At 46.5% G+C, this 21,505-nt stretch overlaps 1 protein-coding gene across 11 annotated transcripts in view; it reads left to right on the top strand.

Annotated features, from left to right (window-relative positions):
• The window catches only part of Sec16a (SEC16 homolog A, endoplasmic reticulum export factor), a 37,994-nt gene that overhangs the window by 11,049 nt on the left and 5,440 nt on the right, over positions 1 to 21,505 (top strand). For all 11 annotated transcript variants that reach the window (XM_076937626.1, XM_076937627.1, XM_076937631.1 and 8 more), the window contains 24 exons: positions 1,632 to 1,729; positions 3,370 to 3,493; positions 4,000 to 4,198; positions 4,341 to 4,515; positions 5,079 to 5,221; positions 5,472 to 5,533; positions 5,641 to 5,779; positions 6,186 to 6,431; positions 7,745 to 7,842; positions 8,133 to 8,214; positions 8,412 to 8,529; positions 8,691 to 8,802; positions 8,997 to 9,102; positions 9,699 to 9,839; positions 10,635 to 10,748; positions 10,994 to 11,177; positions 12,301 to 12,546; positions 13,113 to 13,195; positions 15,265 to 15,414; positions 19,765 to 19,842; positions 20,031 to 20,087; positions 20,229 to 20,340; positions 20,703 to 20,840; positions 21,084 to 21,154. In XM_076937626.1, the coding sequence (XP_076793741.1) occupies positions 1,632 to 1,729; positions 3,370 to 3,493; positions 4,000 to 4,198; positions 4,341 to 4,515; positions 5,079 to 5,221; positions 5,472 to 5,533; positions 5,641 to 5,779; positions 6,186 to 6,431; positions 7,745 to 7,842; positions 8,133 to 8,214; positions 8,412 to 8,529; positions 8,691 to 8,802; positions 8,997 to 9,102; positions 9,699 to 9,839; positions 10,635 to 10,748; positions 10,994 to 11,177; positions 12,301 to 12,546; positions 13,113 to 13,195; positions 15,265 to 15,414; positions 19,765 to 19,842; positions 20,031 to 20,087; positions 20,229 to 20,340; positions 20,703 to 20,840; positions 21,084 to 21,154 (3,076 nt within the window). The remainder of the gene's footprint in view (positions 1 to 1,631; positions 1,730 to 3,369; positions 3,494 to 3,999; positions 4,199 to 4,340; positions 4,516 to 5,078; positions 5,222 to 5,471; positions 5,534 to 5,640; positions 5,780 to 6,185; positions 6,432 to 7,744; positions 7,843 to 8,132; positions 8,215 to 8,411; positions 8,530 to 8,690; positions 8,803 to 8,996; positions 9,103 to 9,698; positions 9,840 to 10,634; positions 10,749 to 10,993; positions 11,178 to 12,300; positions 12,547 to 13,112; positions 13,196 to 15,264; positions 15,415 to 19,764; positions 19,843 to 20,030; positions 20,088 to 20,228; positions 20,341 to 20,702; positions 20,841 to 21,083; positions 21,155 to 21,505) is intronic.

Raw genomic sequence — 21,505 nt, 5'->3', positions numbered from 1 at the left:
TGATTCAAAGTCTGTGAGAAGGCGAGAGGCCTGTGGATCTGTCTGCTGAAGAGCAGAAGGGAGAAGGTGTGGGGGGCAGAGCCAGGGTGTGTCAGTTTGTCTTTCACACGTCTGCCTACAGCTTCATTGAAGAATTAACTTTCAAGAGTGACTGTGTCAGAGGCTCAGGTTACCATTGTGGGGTCTGTCACTATGGCTGCAGCTTTTCTTCATCTCTTCAGGTCCTTTGAGTATCTTCAACTCTGATTTGTCACAGCCTGCAGGAACCTGTTCTCTTGTCTGTGTGTTTGTGTGAGTGGACACTCAGTGTTGATGATACTCAGTGTTAGGGTGATAGCATCCCTAGAGGACCTGCTTGCAGTGGGACACATGTTTGTCTGTGTCCTTTCCCATGTTTGTCTGTGTCCTTCCTCAACTGTATGTAGGTAGGTTGGTGAGTGCAGTTGAGGTAATGGCATCTTGATCTCCATATCAAGATGGTTTTCTGTAATCAGTGTCAGATGAAGGTCTCGGGTAGCCAACCTAAATGAAACCTTAAGGGCAAGTTGGTGGTATTCCTGGGCTGGGCATCCAGCTGAGCAGATGCTATGCTAGCCAAACAGCCAAGCTCAGATGAGCAGTTTCCTAAAAGAGTATCAGAAAATTCAACAATATTTAGTGCTTTTGACAATTCTGAGAGTGCCAAACACTCTTAAGTAGTGCACTTACACCCTCTTTCTTGAGTAAGTAATTCCTCTGTAACTAGTCGGGGTCATGGTTTAGTTTATTGGGCTTAGAAGAGGCTAGCTCCTTATCGATCTGCTGGCCCTGGCCCACTTCACAAGGCCTCACTGAGCACTTATAGTTAGTGAAGTCATTTTCTGGTGGCTCACCTCTGTAATCTTATCACTATGGAGGCACAGACAGGAAGGTTATCATGAGTTTAAGGCATGTCTATGCTACACAGTGAGACCCTGGCCTAAAAAAAAAAAAAAAAAAGAAAAGAAAAGAAAAGGCAGTAGAAGTTGGTCTGGGCGTAGTGCTTTGTGGCTGCTCAGCATGACCTAGAAACTTGTTATGGTGCAGCCCTGACCAGGCACATGATGAGTTGACTCTTGCTGAGCACAGTACAACAGTCATCTTGACAGGTTCAGTTTTAGATAGCTACATAATAAGAAATTCCATAGTCTCATCTTTGTTTCTGCTTGTGATCTGGTTAGTTTTCCATAGCAGAGGTGTCTTCATGAATGTCTGTATGTGCTTTAGGTTGGCTAATTTCTTACACACCTAGCACACCAAAGGAAAGCTAAAGCCAGAACAATATCATTTTATTTGTTAGTATTGTTTTATTAAAGAGATTTATTAAAAAGGTGTAATAGCTGCAGCTGGCACTTTAACACACTTTGAGAGTCACTTGGCAAGAGACACTCAAGTGAACAACTGCCTCAATCACATTGGCCTGTGGCCTTGTCTGCGAGGCCTCGTCTTAATTGTAGGACTTCCCAGCTAACTGCTGGTGTTACTGTCCCTAGGCAGGTGGGTCTGGGCTGTATAAGACCGGTAGATGACCTTAAGTTTTTTTGCTTAAATATACATATAAGATCTACTTTAAGAAACAGATACTGTGTTTAACAGCTCTTTTTCTCTCCCAGGCAAGGATATCCTGAAGGATACTATAATTCCAAGAGTGGATGGAGCAGTCACAGTGATTACTATGCAAATTATTACTCTGGCCAGTATGATTATGGAGGTATGTTTAGAAGTTGTAACCATTAGCAGGGGACTGTCCAACCACTGCTGTGATCATGCAGCCATGTATAAGTCATGGTCTAGAGGTGAATCAAGATCACTTTTCCTTTCACTGTGTTTTTATCCCAAGAGCTAAAGTAATTAAGAATTCTGCACATCTGGAAATGATCATTTTGACAACTTCACTGAAAAGTCACATTGTACCCACAGCATTGTGTGTCTGTCATATTGACATGAAGTGCAATGACTACTTCTAAGGCTTCCTGGTCCACATGTGACTTCTCAAGTATGAGCTAATGAGGCTGGGGTGGAATGCAAGGCTGGCTGCCCAGTCATGCTGCCATACTTAAATGCAAGTCAATGAGGTTGACACTTGCTCCTTGGTGACAGCTCTAGCCTGCTTATTGTGGCAGTTTGTTTACTTTCATATATCCCTTTCACAAAATGTTTCCTAGAAAAAGCTATGAGTTCTGTTAGCAACCCAGCTGTGTGCTGTTTTGCCACAACGCTCTGAAGTCCCTTGACAGGTCCACATGTTGTTTCCTTCTGGCTCCCAGGGGGCTCTTTGCCCCATAAACATTTGCATGAATTTTAAACAGGAGTATTGTACACACTCTCCTAAACCAGTACCTCCTGTTTGTTATAACATTAATATTTCTTTTTAGGTCGGGCAGTGGTGGCGCACGCCTTTAATCCCAGCACTTGGGAGGCAGAGGCAGGTGGATCTCTGAGTTTGAGGCCAGCCTGGTCTACAGAGTGAGTTCCAGGACAGCCAAAGCTACACAGAAAAACCCTGTCTCGAAAAACAAAAACAAAAAAACCAAAAAACAATATTTCTTTTTAGAGTTGGCTTTTGGCTTGTTTTTGTTGTTGTTGTTGTTGTTGTTTTTTGAGACAGGGTTTCTCTGTGTCTAACAGTCCTGTCTGTCCTGGAACTCACTCTACAGACTAGGCTGGCCTCAATCTTAAAGTTCTGCCTGCCTCTGGCTTCTGAGTGCTTGGGATCAAAGGCATATGCCACCACACCCAGCTTAGAGTTTGCTTTTAATGAAATTATTTTCTTAAAATATCCTGAAACATGAGCTGGAGAGATAGCTCAGTGGTTAAGAGCATTGTCTGCTCTTCCAGAGGACTTGGGTTCAATTCCAGCACCTATATGGCAGGTCATAACTGTCTGTAACTCTAGTTCCAATGGATATGACACCCTCACTAAGACATACATGCAGGCAGAGCATATATATATGCTCTTTAAATAAATACGTACACACACATCCTGAACCACGTTAGGAAGATAATTAGTATAATCTTAGTTGAAATTAACTATTAAAAAATATTATTGGGGCTGGGGCTTTAACAGTGGCATCTAGCTATAATCTACCTATTCTTGAAGCCTTAGATTTGATTCCTCTCATTGCAAAACAAACCAAAAAGAGTGAAAAAGAACTTCTATAGCACTCTTAATACTTGCATTGAGAGAATAGCCAGTGACTGCTCCATCATGGGCAGGAGGCAGCTGGCCTCTCCAGGTCAGGGCTTCTTCTCTAGGCCAGGGCTGTCCTTTGCTCCTAAGCTGTCGCCTGCTTCAGGGGAGCTGGGTGGGTCTTTGGCTACTGCACTCATCCCTTTATTCTTCACTTACAGACCCAGGCCGCTGGGATCGTTACTATGGGTCTCGCTTTAGGGACCCTCGCACCTGGGACCGGAGGTACTGGTATGACTCTGATCATGACCCATACAGGAAGGACAGCTATGCTTACAGTGACAGGTTGGTGAATTACACACAGATGAAGGAAGTTGGAGGAAGCTGAGGTGTGCTCTTGCTTGCCCTTTTCCTGTCTTTGGGAATAATCAACTATAGTTCTGGGGCTTCTGAGAAGTAATCTAGTGTTTGAAGGAAGAAGCACTGGCCACCCCTTCCCACCTCCAGCTTACAGGAGGGGGACTGGCTCAAATGTATTTCTTCCTAGTAGCTCTGGGAGGACCTGAGGGCTGCTTCCTTTTTTCTTTGGTGTCCCTTCTCCATCCTACCTATAGTCCAGGAAAGAGACTGCCTTCAAGTTGCACCTGCAGTGTATTCTCTGAGATCACCTGCATCTGAACCTAGGATTTGGTTTTTTGTGCCAGGCCTGCAAGGTTAGCTGTAACTAACATTCTCAGGGAGGACAGTGGGCAGTAAGAGTTAGCTGCAGCTGTAGAACGTTCCTGGTAGTTGTGTGATGTCCCAAGGAGCTGCCCTTCCCATCTCCTGCCTTGGTCCCCTGCTTACTCTAGGCCTGAGAAATGTGATGACCACTGGAGGTATGACCCTCGCTTCACTGGGAGCTTCGATGATGACACTGAGCTTCACAGGGACCCCTATGGAGAAGAAGTAGACAGACGCAGCATCCACAGCGAGCACTCAGCACGGAGCCTGCGCAGTACTCACAGCCTGCCCAGCCGCCGCAGCAGTCTCAGCTCTCATTCACACCAGGTGTGCCGGGCAGGCCTGGCAGGGGAAGAGCAGGTGTTTATGTCTTGGCCTGCCCTTTGTCTCTGCCTAGGACTAACAGTGTACCCACAGTCTTTCTGGTATTCATGGGAACTCACTTTCTCTGCTTGATCTCTTTCCCAAGAGTCAGATTTACAGAAGCCACCATGTGACTGGCAGTTCCTTTGAGGCCCCTCATGCCCCAGGCTCATTTCATGGTGATTATGCCTATGGCACATATGCCAGCAATTTCAGCGGTGCCCATGGTTTTCCTGAGTACAGCTACCCTGCAGACACCTCCTGGCCTGCTGTGGAGCAAGGTGCGTCTCAGCAGTTCAGCATGCAGCCACCAGGTTGGGATAGAATAGAGTTCAATCAGCTCCTCTTTGTACTCTGTGTTCACTGTCCTGGATGTCATGGCTTGTTGATACAGGCTGAAGTTGGCCCTTGGGTTGACATTTGTCTCAGGGTCTAAGAGCTGTCTGTTTGCCCAGTGTGCACTGTTAATGTGTAATTTTGAGTCTAGTCTCCTTTCATCTAGTCAAGCCTTGGGTTTCTCTGTGTTCTCACACTGGCTATGTGGGTAAGTGCTCATGGAACTCCCAGTTCCCCTGAGAGACTCTTGTTCTGATTTGTGCCCGTGTCCCATTCTGACTCTCTCCTGAGTCTTCACCTCCTAACGTGTAGTGAGAGCTCTCCTAAGTGAAGTATTAGTTAGTATGAGAAAGCATTTCTGTGTGTGAGTTGCAGCTCTTTTGCTCTTGGGTGTTCTGTGATAGTCAGTCTGAGCTTAGGCAGGAAGCCTGAGGTGGGAAACTGGTCTAGAAGCTGTAAGATACAACCAGCCGGCTCATTGTTTCTCTTCCTATTTATTTAAATTCAGTTCCATCAAGACCGACCTCTCCTGAGAAGTTTACAGTGCCTCATGTCTGTGCCAGGTTTGGTCCTGGTGGTCAGCTCCTTAAAGTGATTCCCAACCTGCCTTCAGAAGGACAGCCTGCACTGGTGGAGATCCATAGCTTGGAGGTATCCGTGGATCTTTGGTGTTCTCTGCACCCATGGCCTTGGAAAACATACTTTCTTGGAAAGCTCAGGCTTACTGGGCTTTGGCTTAAAATCTGAAAACCTACATTGTAGTTCATGCTCATATAACTGTAACCAAGTCCCTTCGCCCTCTGGGCAGAGGGATGGGTGTGGTTCCAGAAATGGTTTTTGTGACTCAGTCTGCTGGTGGTTCTGACTGAACACATGAGCCACTCTGCCCCTCTCCTTGCAGACCTTGCTGCAGCACACACCTGAGCAGGAAGAGATGCGCTCCTTCCCAGGACCTCTCGGCAAGTAAGGTTCCCTATTGTGGTCTCTCTTGATGTCTGCCACATGGCGGCTGCTGAGTTTGACTCACAGTTTTGGTATCACCATTCACTGGGTGTTCATTCTTTCCCCAGAGATGATACCCACAAAGTAGACGTTATTAACTTTGCACAAAACAAAGCGACAAAATGTTTGCAGAATGAAAGTTTAATTGACAAAGAGTCTGCAAGTCTTCTTTGGAACTTCATTATTCTGTTATGCAGACAGAATGGGGTATGTTCCCTTTTACTTCTTGAATATTCTCCCTGTTCGCCTTTAGTCTCAGAATCTGTTCCTTATTCCAATTCAGAGCTATAGTCAGTGTCAAGCCTGCCATGCAGTGCTTCCTCAGGAAGAGCATCCTACCCCATGCCATGCCTCCTCAGGAAGAGTCATGGCAGCAACCTGGGAAAGTAGGACAAAAAGGAGGTGTGAGATTTGGGGTGAGCTGCCACCTCAGCCCTTGTGTCCCTGCCCACATGAAGAGTCAGACTTCTTTCTTGAGGTCTAACATGTGTTGCCCATGTAGACCTGGCCATGCTCTGACAGCCTAGGAGTTGTCTTGTTATCTGGTTGGAAACTCTGTTTCTAATAATTTAGTCTTATCTTGCTCTCCATCCTGTCTCCATTGACCCTGTAGACCGTTGTGGGAACAGACATTGCAGAGCTTTTGTTACGGGACCATAGAACCGTATGGCTTCCTGGAAAGTCACCCAATGAGGCAAACCTGATAGATTTTACCAATGAGGCTGTGGAACAAGTGGAAGAGGAGGAGTCAGGGGAAGCCCAGCTCTCATTTCTCACAGACAGTCAGACAGTGACCTCCAGCGTGCTGGAGAAGGAGACCGAGCGGTTCCGTGAGCTCTTGCTGTATGGCCGGAAGAAGGTAGGTAGCCCTGCAGATGTTTTTTAGTGTCTGTCTGTTGGCCCAGGGAAGAGAGACCAACCTCCTCTAGGGAGCAACTGTAGTGAGTGCTGTTCAGGGGTGATGTCTGGACTTTTGCCTGACATCTCTGAAGGTATCAGTAGTGTTTCTCCTGAGAAGAGCCCATGAGGTATTCTGGCCAGCTCAGTTACAGTCATTTAGAGAGTGTGGTTGCTTGTCTGTGTTAGAATCAAGGTGACATCTTTTTACAGACTGAAGCATCAGGCCACCCTTGTGTATTTTTTGTTAAAGCAGGGTTCTATAGATCTGAGGCTGACAGTGTGCACAGGGGTGTGAACGCATGTACATTAGCAGAAGATGTTTTGATAATGGGAGATGCATCATACTGGCACATAGAGTTCTCTGTGGCAGGGACATCTGATGGGCCCAGAGTCCTCTGTGCTTTATATTACGATCAATTTAGAAGTTCATGGTTTTTGTCTGATTTGGATCTAAAAATTGAACCGGGGCCATGTGCATGGTAAGCAAATCAACTATACCCCTCTCAACTATACCCCAACATAGAAAATTTTAACTTTAAAATAGGGTCTTTGTAGCCCAGGATAGCCTCAAGTTCATCATCCTCCTGTCCCAGCTTTTAAAGTTTTGTGATTTCAAGTTTGTGCCACCACACCTGACTAGAAAGGTCTTTTTATGAAATAGTCTTGCTATGTTACCCAGGCAGGTCTTGAACTTCCGTGCTCAAGGGGTCTCCTTCTCTCTGTTTCTTGAGTAAGTGAGACTACTCTTGAGTAAGTGGAGTCCCTCTGCCCAGGGAAAGCTGGTATGTGGCCCTTGGAGTTTTAACATGGAGTTTCACAGCCAGTTAAAATCATCTGACCCTGTTGGCTTTTGTGAATAATTTTTTCTATTGCCAAGTTTTACCTCCTAGCTGAAAGTGCCAAATTGTACTACAGATTATTGGAGTGCTGGGAGACTAGATTGATGAGAGAGAGTATCTGAGGAGGCTGCGTGTCACCTGAGGGGACCCATGCTGGTGTGGCACCCCACAGGAGTAGTTGCTGCCACATGTTTCTACCTGGGTGCTGGTTCCTCCCACAGGGGTGAGAATGAAAGCAGAGTGCGTCTACAGACACTTACTAGAGGGAAAGGGCAGGGCAGGACCGTGCCATTGTCTGTAACTGAGCCCAGGCTCCGTTGTCTTTTTACATACCACACTCATCTTGTTTTCTGTGTGTGCACAACTACGTGTGCTTCTCCCTGGTCCCACGGCAAGCACTGGTGACTCACAGGAGCTCTGAAATGCATTGCAGGATGCTCTGGAGTCTGCCATGAAAAATGGCTTATGGGGTCACGCGCTGCTGCTTGCAAGTAAGATGGACAGCCGGACACATGCCCGTGTCATGACCAGGTGAGTCAGCTTGTAGTGCACCCCATTCAGTCGCACAGCCTGACTTTGGTGCTCAAGTATCTTGCCTCTGCCATGGACTTTTAGCTGTGGACTCATGGGCTTCCTTGGCTCTTTCTTGGGTTATACTGTTGAGGAAGTTTTAAATTTCTTATTGCCTGGTGTTCTTTAATATTTCTGTAAAATCTCAGTGAACTTTTCATTCTGTTGATTGGATAAAGGGCTGAGAAAGGGCTGTGGTTTTTCTTGTTGAATCGGACGGAGGTAGATCTCCCCGTTCTCTGTACATGTAGGTTTGCCAACAGTCTTCCAATCAATGACCCCCTGCAGACTGTCTATCAGCTCATGTCTGGACGGATGCCTGCTGCATCCACGGTGAGTGTGCAGGTCCCCAGGACACTGATGGAGCCCCACAGTCTAGTGTGACTTGTGCGTACTAAAGACTTTGACTGTGGAGTCTGTCTAAAACCTATGTTTCTTGTTCTTGCTTTCTCATTGGGCTTGGCCATCAGGAAATTAAAGGAGACAGTGTCTGAAGGATAAGAATTTGTTTGATGTTTTTCTCATTATAGTGTTGTGGAGATGAGAAATGGGGAGATTGGAGGCCACATCTTGCAATGGTTTTGTCCAACCTGAACAACAACATGGATGTTGAATCTAGGACCATGGCTACGATGGGTGATACCCTAGGTGGGTTAGGTGTGAAGTAGGCCTTTGGTTGTCATGTGATAGACCCCAGAGTCTGACTGTGTGAACAACTGCGCCAGTACCATAAGTCCAATGTCTCTTTGGCACCTTCCCTGAAGACTTTCCAAGGACTGATGAGATGTGATTGCTCTGTCTCTCTTCAGCATCAAAAGGCCTGCTGGATGCTGCACACTTCTGCTACCTGATGGCCCAGGTTGGATTTGGGGTTTATACAAAGAAAACTACAAAACTTGTCTTGATAGGCTCAAATCACAGGTAAGGAATCAAGTCAATATGGCAGTATCCATTTTCCTCTAAGAAGCAAATGACCCCTGTCCTTCAGTTAATTTGGAAGTGGCCAGCTTTGTACCTTGGTTACACGATGGGACATACTTGGGTTTACCTGCTTGGAGGTTTATGGTGCCAGTAATCGGCCACTTTTCAAAATGAATAATTCACTTCTTCCACAGTTTGCCATTTTTAAAGTTTGCCACCAATGAAGCCATTCAAAGGACAGAGGCTTATGAGTATGCTCAGTCCCTTGGGGCACATACCTGTTCCTTACCTAACTTCCAGGTAAGCAGGGGCTGTGAGGGAGCGGTGGCCAGTGCTCACCAGTGCTTGCTTGTTAGGGTTTTGAATTCTCACAAAGTAATGATGAGATGTTTTGTTTTGTGGGGATTTTTCACAGTTTGTTTGGTTAGTTTGGTTTGGTTTTTGGCACCTTGAATATACAGTTGATCGAAATGCTATATTGAATTTTTGTTCTTAATATTCAGACTAGATTTCAAGAGCTTTTTTGTAGTGTGATCTGACCTACATTCATGTCTGTGTGGAGGTGGGTGGGTGTGTAGGTTTATGTGTGTACATAGGTTTGTGTATATTAGTAGGGAATGTTTATAGTTTGCCCATAGGAAAGCCAGTTGTCTGGATGTGTGGCAGCAGCAGGACATCAGGTCTTGAACTGCTGACTGTTTCAGAGGTGTTATGGGGAGTGCAGGTGTCTACTTTGACTCTATACTATCACAGAGGCTGCTGTGGTGTACAGCATCTAAGATCGCAGGGGTAATGGGAAGCCCAGAACTGTGACAGTACTCTTGATGGAAGGCCAGGACTATGGTAGTGCACTTGTGTGAAGCTTCAGGACTGTGGTGGTGCACTTGTTGTTTCAGGTGTTTAAATTCATCTACTTGTGCCGCCTGGCTGAAATGGGACTCGCCACACAGGCCTTCCACTACTGCGAAGTAATAGCCAAGAGTATCCTGACACAACCTGGTGCATACTCTCCGGTACTGATTAGCCAGTTGACTCAGGTAGGATCTTCTAGTGCCTTCCTGTTAGCATCTTCCCAACTCTGGTAAGGCATAGGCTTCATCTTGCTGGGCTTAGGGGTGGTGAGCTGTACTTAACTGAGATACCCAGTATCTACTTTAGATACTTGAGTGCTCTTAGGTGGCTGTTTTGGACTTTGTATCATTAACAGTCACTACTTGTAGCCACCTGTGGCCACGGATTAACTGGGTTCACCTGAAAGGGGGGCTGGAAATGAGGAAGGGATGGAGGGCAAGAAAAGATGAAGCCAAGACAGAGTTCTCTGATCACGGCTCAAAACTTTAATGTTCAGCTCTCAATTTAAAGGGAAAGGGCCGCCCAAACCCTTTGTTTTAGCCGGACATGGGTGGGGGATGGGTGGGGGAATCCGTTCTTAGTCTTGGCTGGAGATATCTCAAGACAAGCCCAAGGGCAGTTCTTTTTCTAAGTTTCATGTAGCAAAGGTAAGTAACTCTACCTAGATCTTATCACTTAGTCCGTTGTGGTAAACAAGGTCTTTCAGGCCTGTTCAAGATTAGGAAAAGGACATAACTACTAACAAATTCTTCTTGATCCATTCAAATCTTTAAAGGCCCTATCAAAGAACTCCATCTTCCCTGGTTAGTTGAACACTTGGACAGATCTGCTAATATCCATATAAGTGTGAACTCCACCCTGGGCACACTCTGATCACTCCGCTTTGCACATGACCTCCTTCAGGCCCAGTGTGTTGAACTTGGGAACAATTTTGTTGGTGCCACTGGCAGTAACAAGGACCTCTGTTCTCTGGGGTCTAGATGGCTTCCCAGTTACAGCTCTTCGATCCTCAACTGAGAGAGAAGCCAGAGAAGGAGTCCTTTGTGGAGCCTGCCTGGTTGGTGCAGCTGCAGCACGTGGAGAGGCAGATCCAGGTGCGCCTTTTGACAGCTCAGCCTTGTCCTAGAACTTTGGCCTGGAAGATTTGATGAGAGGGTTTGTGCCTCTATTGTTTCCATGCCGAAGCATCTGATGGTGGCACTGTGACTTCAGAAGTGTACACACTGAGAGGTCCCTTCTTGCCAGGAGAGCATCAGTGTGGACCTCTTGATGTGGAGAGTACATTTGTGCTCATATGTACTGTTGAGGATGGGCTGCAGCTTGACCCTGTTTTCTATAGGAGGGCACTGTGCTGTGGAGCCAGGATGGAACTGAACCCCAGCAGTGTCACACCACATTGGGCTCTGAGGTGGAACAGTCAGATGGCCCTGGACTCAACCAGCAGACTGGACCAAGGGCTGAGAACCCTCTTCTGATGCCAAGCACTGAGCCTTTGATGCATGGCGTGCAGCTGCTGCCTACAGGTAGGACCTTCTTTGAAAGAGAGAGTATGTTGCTGCCAGAGTTGTGGTGGCTGGTGATCTTTAGACTGCCTCCTTCTTTCTCGTATGCTTCCTCATATGGTAAGCATGTAAAGTTGCAGAACTTTAGATGTTCTCCTGTTGACGTCATGAATGCCTGTGTGCCCTGGCCCTGGCCTTGACATACTCTAGCTGTCATTTAGCTGCTTGCTTCCTGTGGTGCCTCATAGCTCTGTCAGAACAAGTACCACTACTTCTCATTGTCTTCATTTTGGGAAGGGTTGCCAACCCTCCAGTGTTGAGGTCCAGACCCCTTACTCATTTCTTGAACCTCTTTCCTGGCCAGGCAAGCACCTTTTCTGTTGTCCTGTCTCTCATTCTGCCCTTGCTCTGCAGGTATCCTCAACTGACCTGACAGGCAGCCCTGATACCCAGATACCCTCCTACCCTCTATTCCAAAGCTCCCCTCCTACCTGGTATTTCAGCCACTCTTGACTCAGACTGATTCTGGTGCCCAACCTATAGCCTCCCATCCCTACTAAATAGCCACTTCCTGGCTCCTACATGTTTCCTGTCACCACACTGGGATTAACTCCCTCGGTGCCTGTTTTCCTTCTTCCTGGTTCATTCCCTGCGTCAGGATTCTTGTTTTGTGTTGGGAGATGGCAATCTCAAACCATTGCTCAGACTTGGACTTGTGGTTCACAAATTATCTAAGCCTCCTGAGCAACTGAGATCATAGGCATGTGACTGTGTCCAGTGTTGAGCTGGTAGAGAGGACTTACTTTGACAGTTGAGCTGTGTGGATGCCTGTGTGCATAAACGGTCTGTTTGACCCTAGCGATGGGCAAAGAGCACTTTGCTAAGGGTCGTTCGATGTAGCTTTCAGCTCCTGCCCCACATCACATCTGCCTATTGGCTCACCCATCCTGACCCTGAGCTCCTAGGACATGAACATTCTCCTTTTCCCTAGACCACTAGAGGGTGCTGTTTTTCAGCTTCCTCATTATAAAAGAGGTGTGCCTGTGTGGAGCAGCTTATGTGCTTGTGATGCGTTGATCAGTGCTTGCCTGGAACAGTAAGCCACAGTGACCTTAGAATTCCTCTTCTCCACTGTGCTCTACAGCTCCTCAAACATTGCCCAATGGCCAGCCTGCTCACCTTGCCAGGGTGCCGATGCTCCCAGTGCCAATGTCTCATGCCCCCCTAGAGCTGGGCCCTGCCTATGGACCCTCAGGATCTGCACTTGGCTTCCCAGAATCCTCCAGATCTGATCCTGCAGTGCTGCATCCTGGGCAGGCCCTGCCACCCACTATATCAGGTCTCCAGGAAAGTGGGCCTCCACTCCAGGAGGCCAGAAGCCCAGACCCAGGTATGTCTGCTGAGGGATAGATATTGTCCTGAGAGCAGAGCTAATTGGTCTTGGTGTTAAAGGAAGTAGCTGGTAGGAGATATTTATTGTCTGGACTAAAAGCTCTAGCATTGCTAAGAGTCTCAGTACAGTTAAAACAGTAATGCTAGTTTCTGTTGTGGCTTGGCCTTGTGCTATCATTTGAAACCTAACTGCCCATTGAGAGTGTAAAAGAATGGTCCCGGGGTGTTTGCAGGATCTGTCTTGGTGCTGTACTAAAGTCCTTGTGGGCTGCACAGGTGGGGGTGGCAGATGTTTCTCTGGAAACCGAATTTGATGGATCCTGTGCCTGCCTGTGCCTGTCTGTGCCTGTCTATCTGAGCACAACAAACCATATGATTGCTTTAAAGAGCAAAGTAGTTAGTTGCCACACACTTGGGCAAACCTTCCTTTTCCCTGTTGGAAAGGAGCACTGGTGACTGACCTGGTGACCACTTTGTCCTCAGTCTGTGCCCTGCCAGTGCCCTGCTCCTCTTGCCCCTTGGCAGCAGCTCCAGGACCTAGTCATTCTCTTCTTGTTTTGACAGAAATGGTGCCACAGGGCTCACCTGTCAGACACTGCCCTCCAGAGCTCAGTGAAGAGGAGTTTGGCAAGAGCGTGGCTGATCGGGTACTTCCCATACCTTGTTGTAACTGTTCTCTGACCGGGTACTTCCATACCTTGTTGTAACTGTTGTCTGTGAGTTTGTTGAGTAGCTACTTTGGTTCCTTGTTCTTAGCCTGAATAGGAAGGTAAGGAAGGTAAGAAAATTATTCCTAAATTTGATTCTTACAGAGAAAGTGTTTCTAAAATCATTATAGCTGAGGCCAGGGAGATGGGTCATTAAGTGTGTTTGCCACCAAGCCTGATATCCTGAGCTCATTCTCACATGGGATATGAAGAGAACCAACTCCTACAAGTTACCCTCTGACTTTCACACACATGCCCCCAAGACACAGCCAAATGAATAATTTTTAAAATTACTTTTACTCTTTAAATGTGAAAGTTGGTAAAAATGTTGATGGAGAAAGAGGCAAAAGGGAGAATCGAGTGTTGTAAAAGCAGTTCCTTTAAGCAGAGAGAATACTCACCTGTGGTGAGATTCCAGATACAATTCTCAAAGATGGAGAGCCTTCCTGATCTCTACCCTTACTGTACAATAGAACCTGATATTTTGTTTTCCCTGAAATTGCAGTCACTGCAGCACACAAGGTTTGGTACAGATACTCTTCTGTGTGCTCTCAACCAAGAGGGACAGATGGCCCATTTCTAGATGTTTCTTTACAGATACCCTGCACTAAATGGATGTCCCATCAGTAGGTGTTTCCTCATTTCCGATAGCCTGTTCCTGAGAAATAACAGGGAGGGCTTCACTGTGTGGTGATCATGCCTCACCCAGGGCTGGATCACTGTGGTGATCATGCCTCACCCAGGGCTGGATCACTGTGGTGATCATGCCTTCACCCAGGGCTGGATCACTGTGTGGTGATCATGCCCTCACCCAGGGCTGGATCACTGTGGTGATCGTGCCCTCACCCAGGGCTGGATCACTGTGGTGATCATGCCTCACCCAGGGCTGGATCACTGTGGTGATTGTGCCTCACCCAGGGCTGGATCACTGTGTGGTGATCATGCCTTCACCCAGGGCTGGATCACTGTGTGGTGATCATGCCCTCACCCAGGGCTGGGTCACTGTGGTGATTGTGCCTCACCCAGGGCTGGATCACTGTGTGGTGATCATGCCCTCACCCAGGGCTGGGTCACTGTGGTGATTGTGCCTCACCCAGGGCTGGATCACTGTGTGGTGATCATGCCCTCACCCAGGACTGGATCACTGTGTGGTGATCGTGCCCTCACCTAGGGCTGGATCACTTTAAAAAAAAAAAAAAAAAAAAACTTTATTTTTATTTGTGTGTGTGCACATGTGTGTGTATGCATGGGTTCCTATAGAGGCCATAGGCGGGCCTTGAATCCCCTGGATCTGGAGTTACAGGTATTTGTGACCCACTGGAAGTGAGTCCCCAGAACTGATTGCAAGAGCAATAAGCATTCTGAATGAGTGAGCCATCTCTCTACCCCCTTTATTTTATTTTTTAACATTATTGTGGTGGGGGTGGGTTGGTGCATGTACCACAGTTTGCCTGTGGTAGTCCGAGGAAACTTTGTAGAGTTTGGTTCTCTCCTTCCACTTTCATGTGAGTTCTAGAGATCAAACTCACATTGGCAAGCTTGAGTTGCAAGTGCCTTACCATTAAGCAATTCATTAGCTCATGGAGAGGATATTTTAAATTGTGAAATTTTTCTAACAGCACCATGCCCAGCTCTAAGCAGTCTCACCCTCAGGGCATGCATATACTTCTTCTCTTGGAGTAGTGTGATGCTCCTTGTTAGGTGTTTGTTGGCTGTGCTTAGAATTAGCAGACTGGGAAAGTTTCAAAGTTCCCGGCCAGCCAGCAAGGGTGTACCCCTCTTCTCTGCTCTCATCAGTTCTCTGCCCTACTAGGGAGACACAAGTCAGGTGTCTTTGCAATTGTAAATTAAAACTACTTAAAATATAGTTTAATTGTTTTGATAGTAACAAAGCAGCCCCTAAATGGGGAGTTATGGCGTACATTCATAATGCCAGCACTCAAGACGCCGGACGCACTCCATCCTCACAAGGAGCTCGCTCCAGGACAGCTGGTCTTCATTTGTGACAGGGCTCCTCCAGAACAGCACAGGACTTGGAAACCTCTCCGGTGTGGGATCTTGGCAGCTCCAATCTGACACGTGCTCCATCTTTGACACCTGATTCTGAAGGGAAGAAACCTGCACAAGCTGTCAAAAAGGAGGCCAAGGAGCCCAAGAAGGTATAGCCCAGTCTTGCGGAGGGGTGGGGCAAATACTGGAGAAGGTATAGCCCAGTCTTGCGGAGGGGTGGGCCAGATAGATACTGGAGGGAGGCTGAATACCTGAAGCAGCTTTTCATTTATTTTAAGTACAAAATTTGTAAACTATTTTCCCAAGATGTAACATACATGAAATTGACTGTGTAAAGCATGTCACGGCTAGGCAAGTCCTCTGTCTCTGCCTGCCCCCCTCTCTCTCTCTCTCTCTCTCTCTCTCTCTCTCTCTGCGTGTGTGTGTGTGTGTGTGTGTGTGTGTGTGTGTGTGTGTGTGTGTACACACGCATGTGCGCACACCCGGATTGGTGAGAGCACGCCCAAGCTTCCTAGACATTCACTCATAGGCAGTCCATGACGATCAAGCCCTAGTGCAGACGCACATGTGTCTCCTGACACCAGCCACACTAAGCACCTTTGCACAAGCTCAGCCCTCGGTGCTTATTTGTCTTGTACTTTTTCTAACATTTCTGCATTCTGAACTATTGTCTCAGTGATTTGTGAGAGTTCTTGCATGGTGGGTGCAGGTCCTTTGTTGAATGAGTATGTGGGGCACAGTCTCTCTCAATCTGCAGACCACCTTTTTGATCTTGATGATGTCTTAAAGAATACAGTTCTTTCATTTTAAAAAAGTTTATATAATTTTAAAATTATATGTGTACGTGTGGTGAGTATGTGCATATGAGTATAGGTGCCTGCAGAGACAAAAAGAGATCCCTGGAGCTAGAAGTACAGGAGGTTGTGAGCTGCCCAAAGTTTGTGCTGAGAACCAAGTCAGGTTCTCTGGAAGAGCAGTATATGCTCTTAATCACTGAACTATCTCTCTCCCATAGTTTAGCATTTTAAGAAAGTTCAGCTTACCCTCCGTAACAATTTTTTGAAAATAAATACAAGTTTAATTTTTTAAAATGTATGAAGGCCAAAGATACAGTTCAGTGGTGCAGCACAGTGCCTGGGGTTCAGCTCTAGTTAGTACAGGGGAACAAAACAAAACAGAAGCCCAAGATAATTTTAGAGGTTAGAGAGGTATACTTAATAGCATTACTGTTCTCGTACAAGAGATATAATTTTAACTGATCTTTTGTGAGTTTCACATCATGTCTACCAGTCCCCTTATACCCGCTCACTGCCCTTGGAGTCCCCTCCCCCAACATAAAAACCACACAAACAAAATAAACAGAATGAAGTGTAGAAAGCATCTTGTCATGGAAGCAGTATTGTGTCACAGTGTGTCCCACAGTAAACCCCTTTGTCCACACATCTTCACTTTCAAATGTTCATTGAGTGAGTCATTGGTCTGCTTCAAGATCTCTAGCTTCTGTGACACCATTGATATTGGCTCCTCATTGAGATGCCTCCCAGTTATCCTGTTGTTTCCCTGTGTCTTGGAGATCCTGCAGCTTTCAATAAGCAGGACTAACTCTTTCACTGGCCCCAACAGTTGTTATAGATTTCAGGATGGGCCAACTCAAAGCCCTGGATCTGGGCCTGAGTGGTAGCTGAGCTGGTCAGCCCACTGGCGCTCCCGTATCCATACCACCAGGGCAAGCTCTCCAGCTCTGCTTTAGCTAGGCCACCCAATGGCCCCATTCGCAGGAGGCAGGTCAGCTCTCCCACTCTCATGCCCTGGGGCCCAGCTCATCACACCAATGCCTCCAGAGCCAGCTCTACTGTACTGCCCAGTTGAGATGTGGAACCTGCTCTCCCAAGTAGCAAGGAGCTGGGTGAGCTCTCTTGCTCTGACACTTTAAAGACATTTTTAAAAGGAAGCCATGCCTGGTGTCTCGATGTATGCCTTTAATCTAAGCACTCTAGAGGCAGACAAGCCAATCTATATAAATTTGAAACCAGTCTGCTCCACTAGAAAGTTCCCAGGATTACATAGTAAGATCCTGTCTAGCCGGGCAGTGGTGGCTCACGCCTTTAATCCCAGCACTTGGGAGGCAGTGGCAGGCGGATTTCTGAGTTTGAGGCCAGCCTGGTGTACAGAGTGAGTTCCAGGACAGCCAGGGCTACACAGAGAAACCCTGTCTCGAAAAAACAAAGCAAAAAAAAAAAAAAAAAAAAAAAAAAAAATCCTGTCCAAAAAATAAAGAGGCCAAAGGTGATTGAATGAATGAATGTCATGGGCACCATAGCCTCCTGGAGTCACTGTTTCTTACCTGTGCGCCATTCAGGGGCCAGGTAATAATGACCACTAGGCATTCCATCTAAACTGTGGCTCCTGGCACACCTCTACTAATCTTATCATAAAAGAACCTTGCTTCCCCCAAGCAGGACCCAGAACACCCAGGAAAGCTCCAACTATGATTCTAGTTTCTAGGAACACATAAAAATATCTTCAAGGGGCTAGCTGATGGTAGTGTATGATTTAATTACAGCACTCAGGAGGCAGATACAGGCTGGTCTCTGTGAGTTCAGGGCCAGCCTGGTCTACAGAGTGAGTTCCAGGACAGCCAGGGATACACCGAGAAATCCTGTCTCAAACAACAACAAAAAAAACCACCAAAACCCAAAAATTAGTTGTGTGTGTATGTGTGTGTGTGTGTGTGTGTGTGTGTGTGTGTGTTTCAGAACATCCAGGGGCCAGGAAGTAGGAGACCAAGTAGATAAACTCACATCTCTTTCTTTCCTTGGGTCCTTTGACATGTATGGCAGGCAGCTCACAACTTCCTATAACCCCAGTTCTAGGGGATCTAATGCCTCTGGCATATACAGGCATCTACTCATGTGCATATACCTAACACACACACACACACACACACACACACACACACACACACAAATATATCTATAATCCAGGTGGTGGTAACATGTCCTGGTCAGCAGGACATTAAACAGGGGTCCAGGGAAGTCACCTGAAAGAGAAGATGGGGGACAGGCAAACGCAAAGCATGGCGATCTATCTATAGTCTGATCAAATCGCAATTTTTACTTTTTCACACGGGTTATATACACAAAAAAGGTAGGATGTGGGGAAAGGGGATGACGCAGGAATGTAAGTGTTCAGGGGGAGTACAGATATCTTCCAGAACAGAGTATCAGCTGGGTGAAGCTTCAGGGGACAGGTCACTGTGACTCCGCCTATGATTCACTTGTCCTTATCTAAGTTGGTACTATCCATTAAGGTTACTTATCTACAAGGTCTATGATGACCCAGGCTGGCAAATTTCCATCAAAGCTGCATGTTTACAATATCTCATAGCTATCTGTTTCAGTGTTTTTCCACAGAGACCTGAGACTTTGTGTTAGCAGGCTGACTTAGACCTATGGCTGATGTTAGGCCTTCAGTGTATAAGCAAAGCTGCCCCTGACAGTGGCACATGCCTTTAATCCCAGCACTTGGGAGGCAGAGGCAAGTGGATTTCAGTGGTCTATATATTTTCAAGCCAGACAAAACTATCTAGTATGAGCTTGTCTCATAAAGGGGAGGGGGTACGTAAATTATAAGCCAGACTCCTGGTCCATTTATTTATTTATTTATTTATTTATTTATTTATTTATTTCCAGTGCTGGGAATCCAGGGTCCATACATACTGGGTAAACACTATCATTGGGCCATGACAACCTTTCAATCTAAATGAAGAGGCAGTTGTCTGCCTCCCAGGACAGATCATTTCCCCTGATGATTCTAAGAGAAATAGAATGTAGATTCTATAGTACAGCTTCTCTCCTCTCTTTTTTAATAAAGCAGTCTGGAATGTAAAGTCATAAATTCTGATCACCCAAATTCTTTCTGTACAGGAAGAGGGGGTTTTGTGGAGGCCATCCTACCAAAATTCCTTTTCCCCTTGGAATGGGAAGAGCCTGATGCTCAGTTTGTCAGAGCTTGGATGTGGAATGCTTCTGTAGATGGCATGTTATCATCCTGAGCTTGTTTGTTAAAAATAACAAACCAGGCATAGTGGTATACTCCTTTAATCCCAGCACTCAGGAGGCAGAGAGGCATCCCTGCAAGTTTCAGGATGGCCATATAGTGACACTGTCTCAAAAAAATATATACTTAGGGTGTGGGGCATCATTCAGTAGTAGAGTGCTTTCCTAGCATGTGGGAGGTCCTGAGTTTCATCCCCAGCCCTGTGAAAGTATACAGCTCATTGCACATCCAAACCCTTTTGACTTGTATGGTCAGAGCATCCCAGATGAGCCCATCCTCAGTGTCCAAACTAACCTCTGTCCCCATGATAGCTGACTGCTCAGCCCTTGTCCTCCACCCACATTCCATCTCTGGACATGGCATCACACAATTCTTTCCTTTTTATACTGGGCTCTTCTCACTGGGAAGTGTCCTCATGCTTTTCTGATGATTTTATTTAGACGGAATCCTGGTTCTCTCGATGGCTGCCTGGGAAGAAAAGGACAGAAGCTTATCTACCAGATGACAAGAACAAATCAGTGAGTATTGTCCAGATGTGGCATTCGCTTAGTGGGGTGGATGGCCTGTCACTGCTTGATAATGCAGTGTGTTAGGATTCAGAACAGACCTGAAAGAGTTAACATTCTCTGAAGTGGTGCAGTGTCTAAATCAGATTCTAATTCTTTTTAGTTTCATTGTACTGATTTTTTTTTTTAAATCTTGGCAGATTGTTTGGGATGAAAAGAAAAACCAGTGGGTGAATTTGAATGAACCAGAGGAGGAGGTAAGCAGTGTCTTTAGGTCTCTGTTTAAGGGGAAGGGTGCCGGCTTTATTCCTTGTCACCTGGGCAAGGCTTCCCTTTGGAGAGTCCTCACTGGTCTCCATCGTGTTAAAGGCATTGCTGAGCTGTCTCTCCCTCTGCAGAAGAAGGCTCCACCCCCACCTCCAACATCGTTCCCCAGGGTTCCCCAGGCGGCTCCCACTGGGCCTGCAGGACCACCCACGGCCTCTGTGAATGTGTTTTCTAGAAAAGCAGGTAAATAGCTACAGCAGAAATCAGAGGTGTATGTGTAGAGCACTGTCCTATGGCATCCCGAGCTCAGTCAGCTGTCATGATGCTCATGCTGTCTGTGCTAGGGAGAACACATTTCTACCCTTGAGAGGAAAGCCCAGTTACCCAGTACATGATGTACCCAGTACATGATAGATGGCCCAGAGATCCAAGTTTTCTGTTAGTAAATGTGCAGCCTGTGTGCCTAGGTAGAATGGAAACCAAGCCCAATAGTCAATTCTGCAGTGGGCCCTCATTAGTTCTTCTGATTCAGTGGGAACCAAGTTTGTTGGATGTTGGAGGTCACTTACTGCTCAACTGAATTTGACTCCCCCTCTCATTGGTAGGTGGGTCCAGAGCTCGCTATGTGGATGTTCTAAACCCAAGCGGAACACAGCGGAGTGAACCAGCTCTTGCTCCTGCAGATTTCTTTGCTCCTCTCGCTCCACTGCCAATCCCTTCTAACTTATTTGTACCAAACCCAGGTAGGCAGCCCATGTGTTAGCCCTGCTTCTTGATCAGTTTCCATCTATGAGCCTCTAGCCCTAGTCTTTCCTAGAAGAATAACTGGGCCAAGGTGCAAAGGACCAAAGGCTTGTATATATACTTCTTTGACAATTGGACTTTCCTCCCTGAGGGTCCATGGTTGAACCCTTACAAGTAGACTGTTATACAGAATGTCCCAAAGATTGGGCTGGGGTGATGACTTTATGCCCCCTCATTCACAGATGCAGAAGAACCACAACCTGCAGATGGGACTGGCTGTAGGGGACAGGCACCGCCCACCCTGGAACCCAAGGTATATACAATGCTGTGGGAAGAAGATGAGGGGCTCCCTGTGTCCTTCGGGATTCCTTTGCCCTCTACAAATCAGTGTCAGGTGTGTCCAGGTGATGACTCTGGTTACACTGCCTATATTTGTTTGGTAGAGACATTAGAAGGTGAATGCAAGGCCTGAGGAAGGCACTCAAGGTTCAGGGAAAGAGAAAAAACTCTAAAGTTGGGGATGGGGTGATAGTTGTTTTGACAGTACAGTCTATTAATGTTTCTTGCTTTGGTGTGGGTGGTAATTCTATGTTAAACATTTTTTCCAAAGTTTTTTAAATCAGAAAAAAAAATTAGAAAACAAAAAACTAGGTAGCAATACAAA

The sequence above is a fragment of the Arvicanthis niloticus genome, chromosome 6 (genome assembly GCF_011762505.2).
Source record: "Arvicanthis niloticus isolate mArvNil1 chromosome 6, mArvNil1.pat.X, whole genome shotgun sequence".
Lineage (NCBI taxonomy): Eukaryota > Metazoa > Chordata > Mammalia > Rodentia > Muridae > Arvicanthis > Arvicanthis niloticus.
This window is presented reverse-complemented; position numbering and strand designations above follow the sequence as displayed.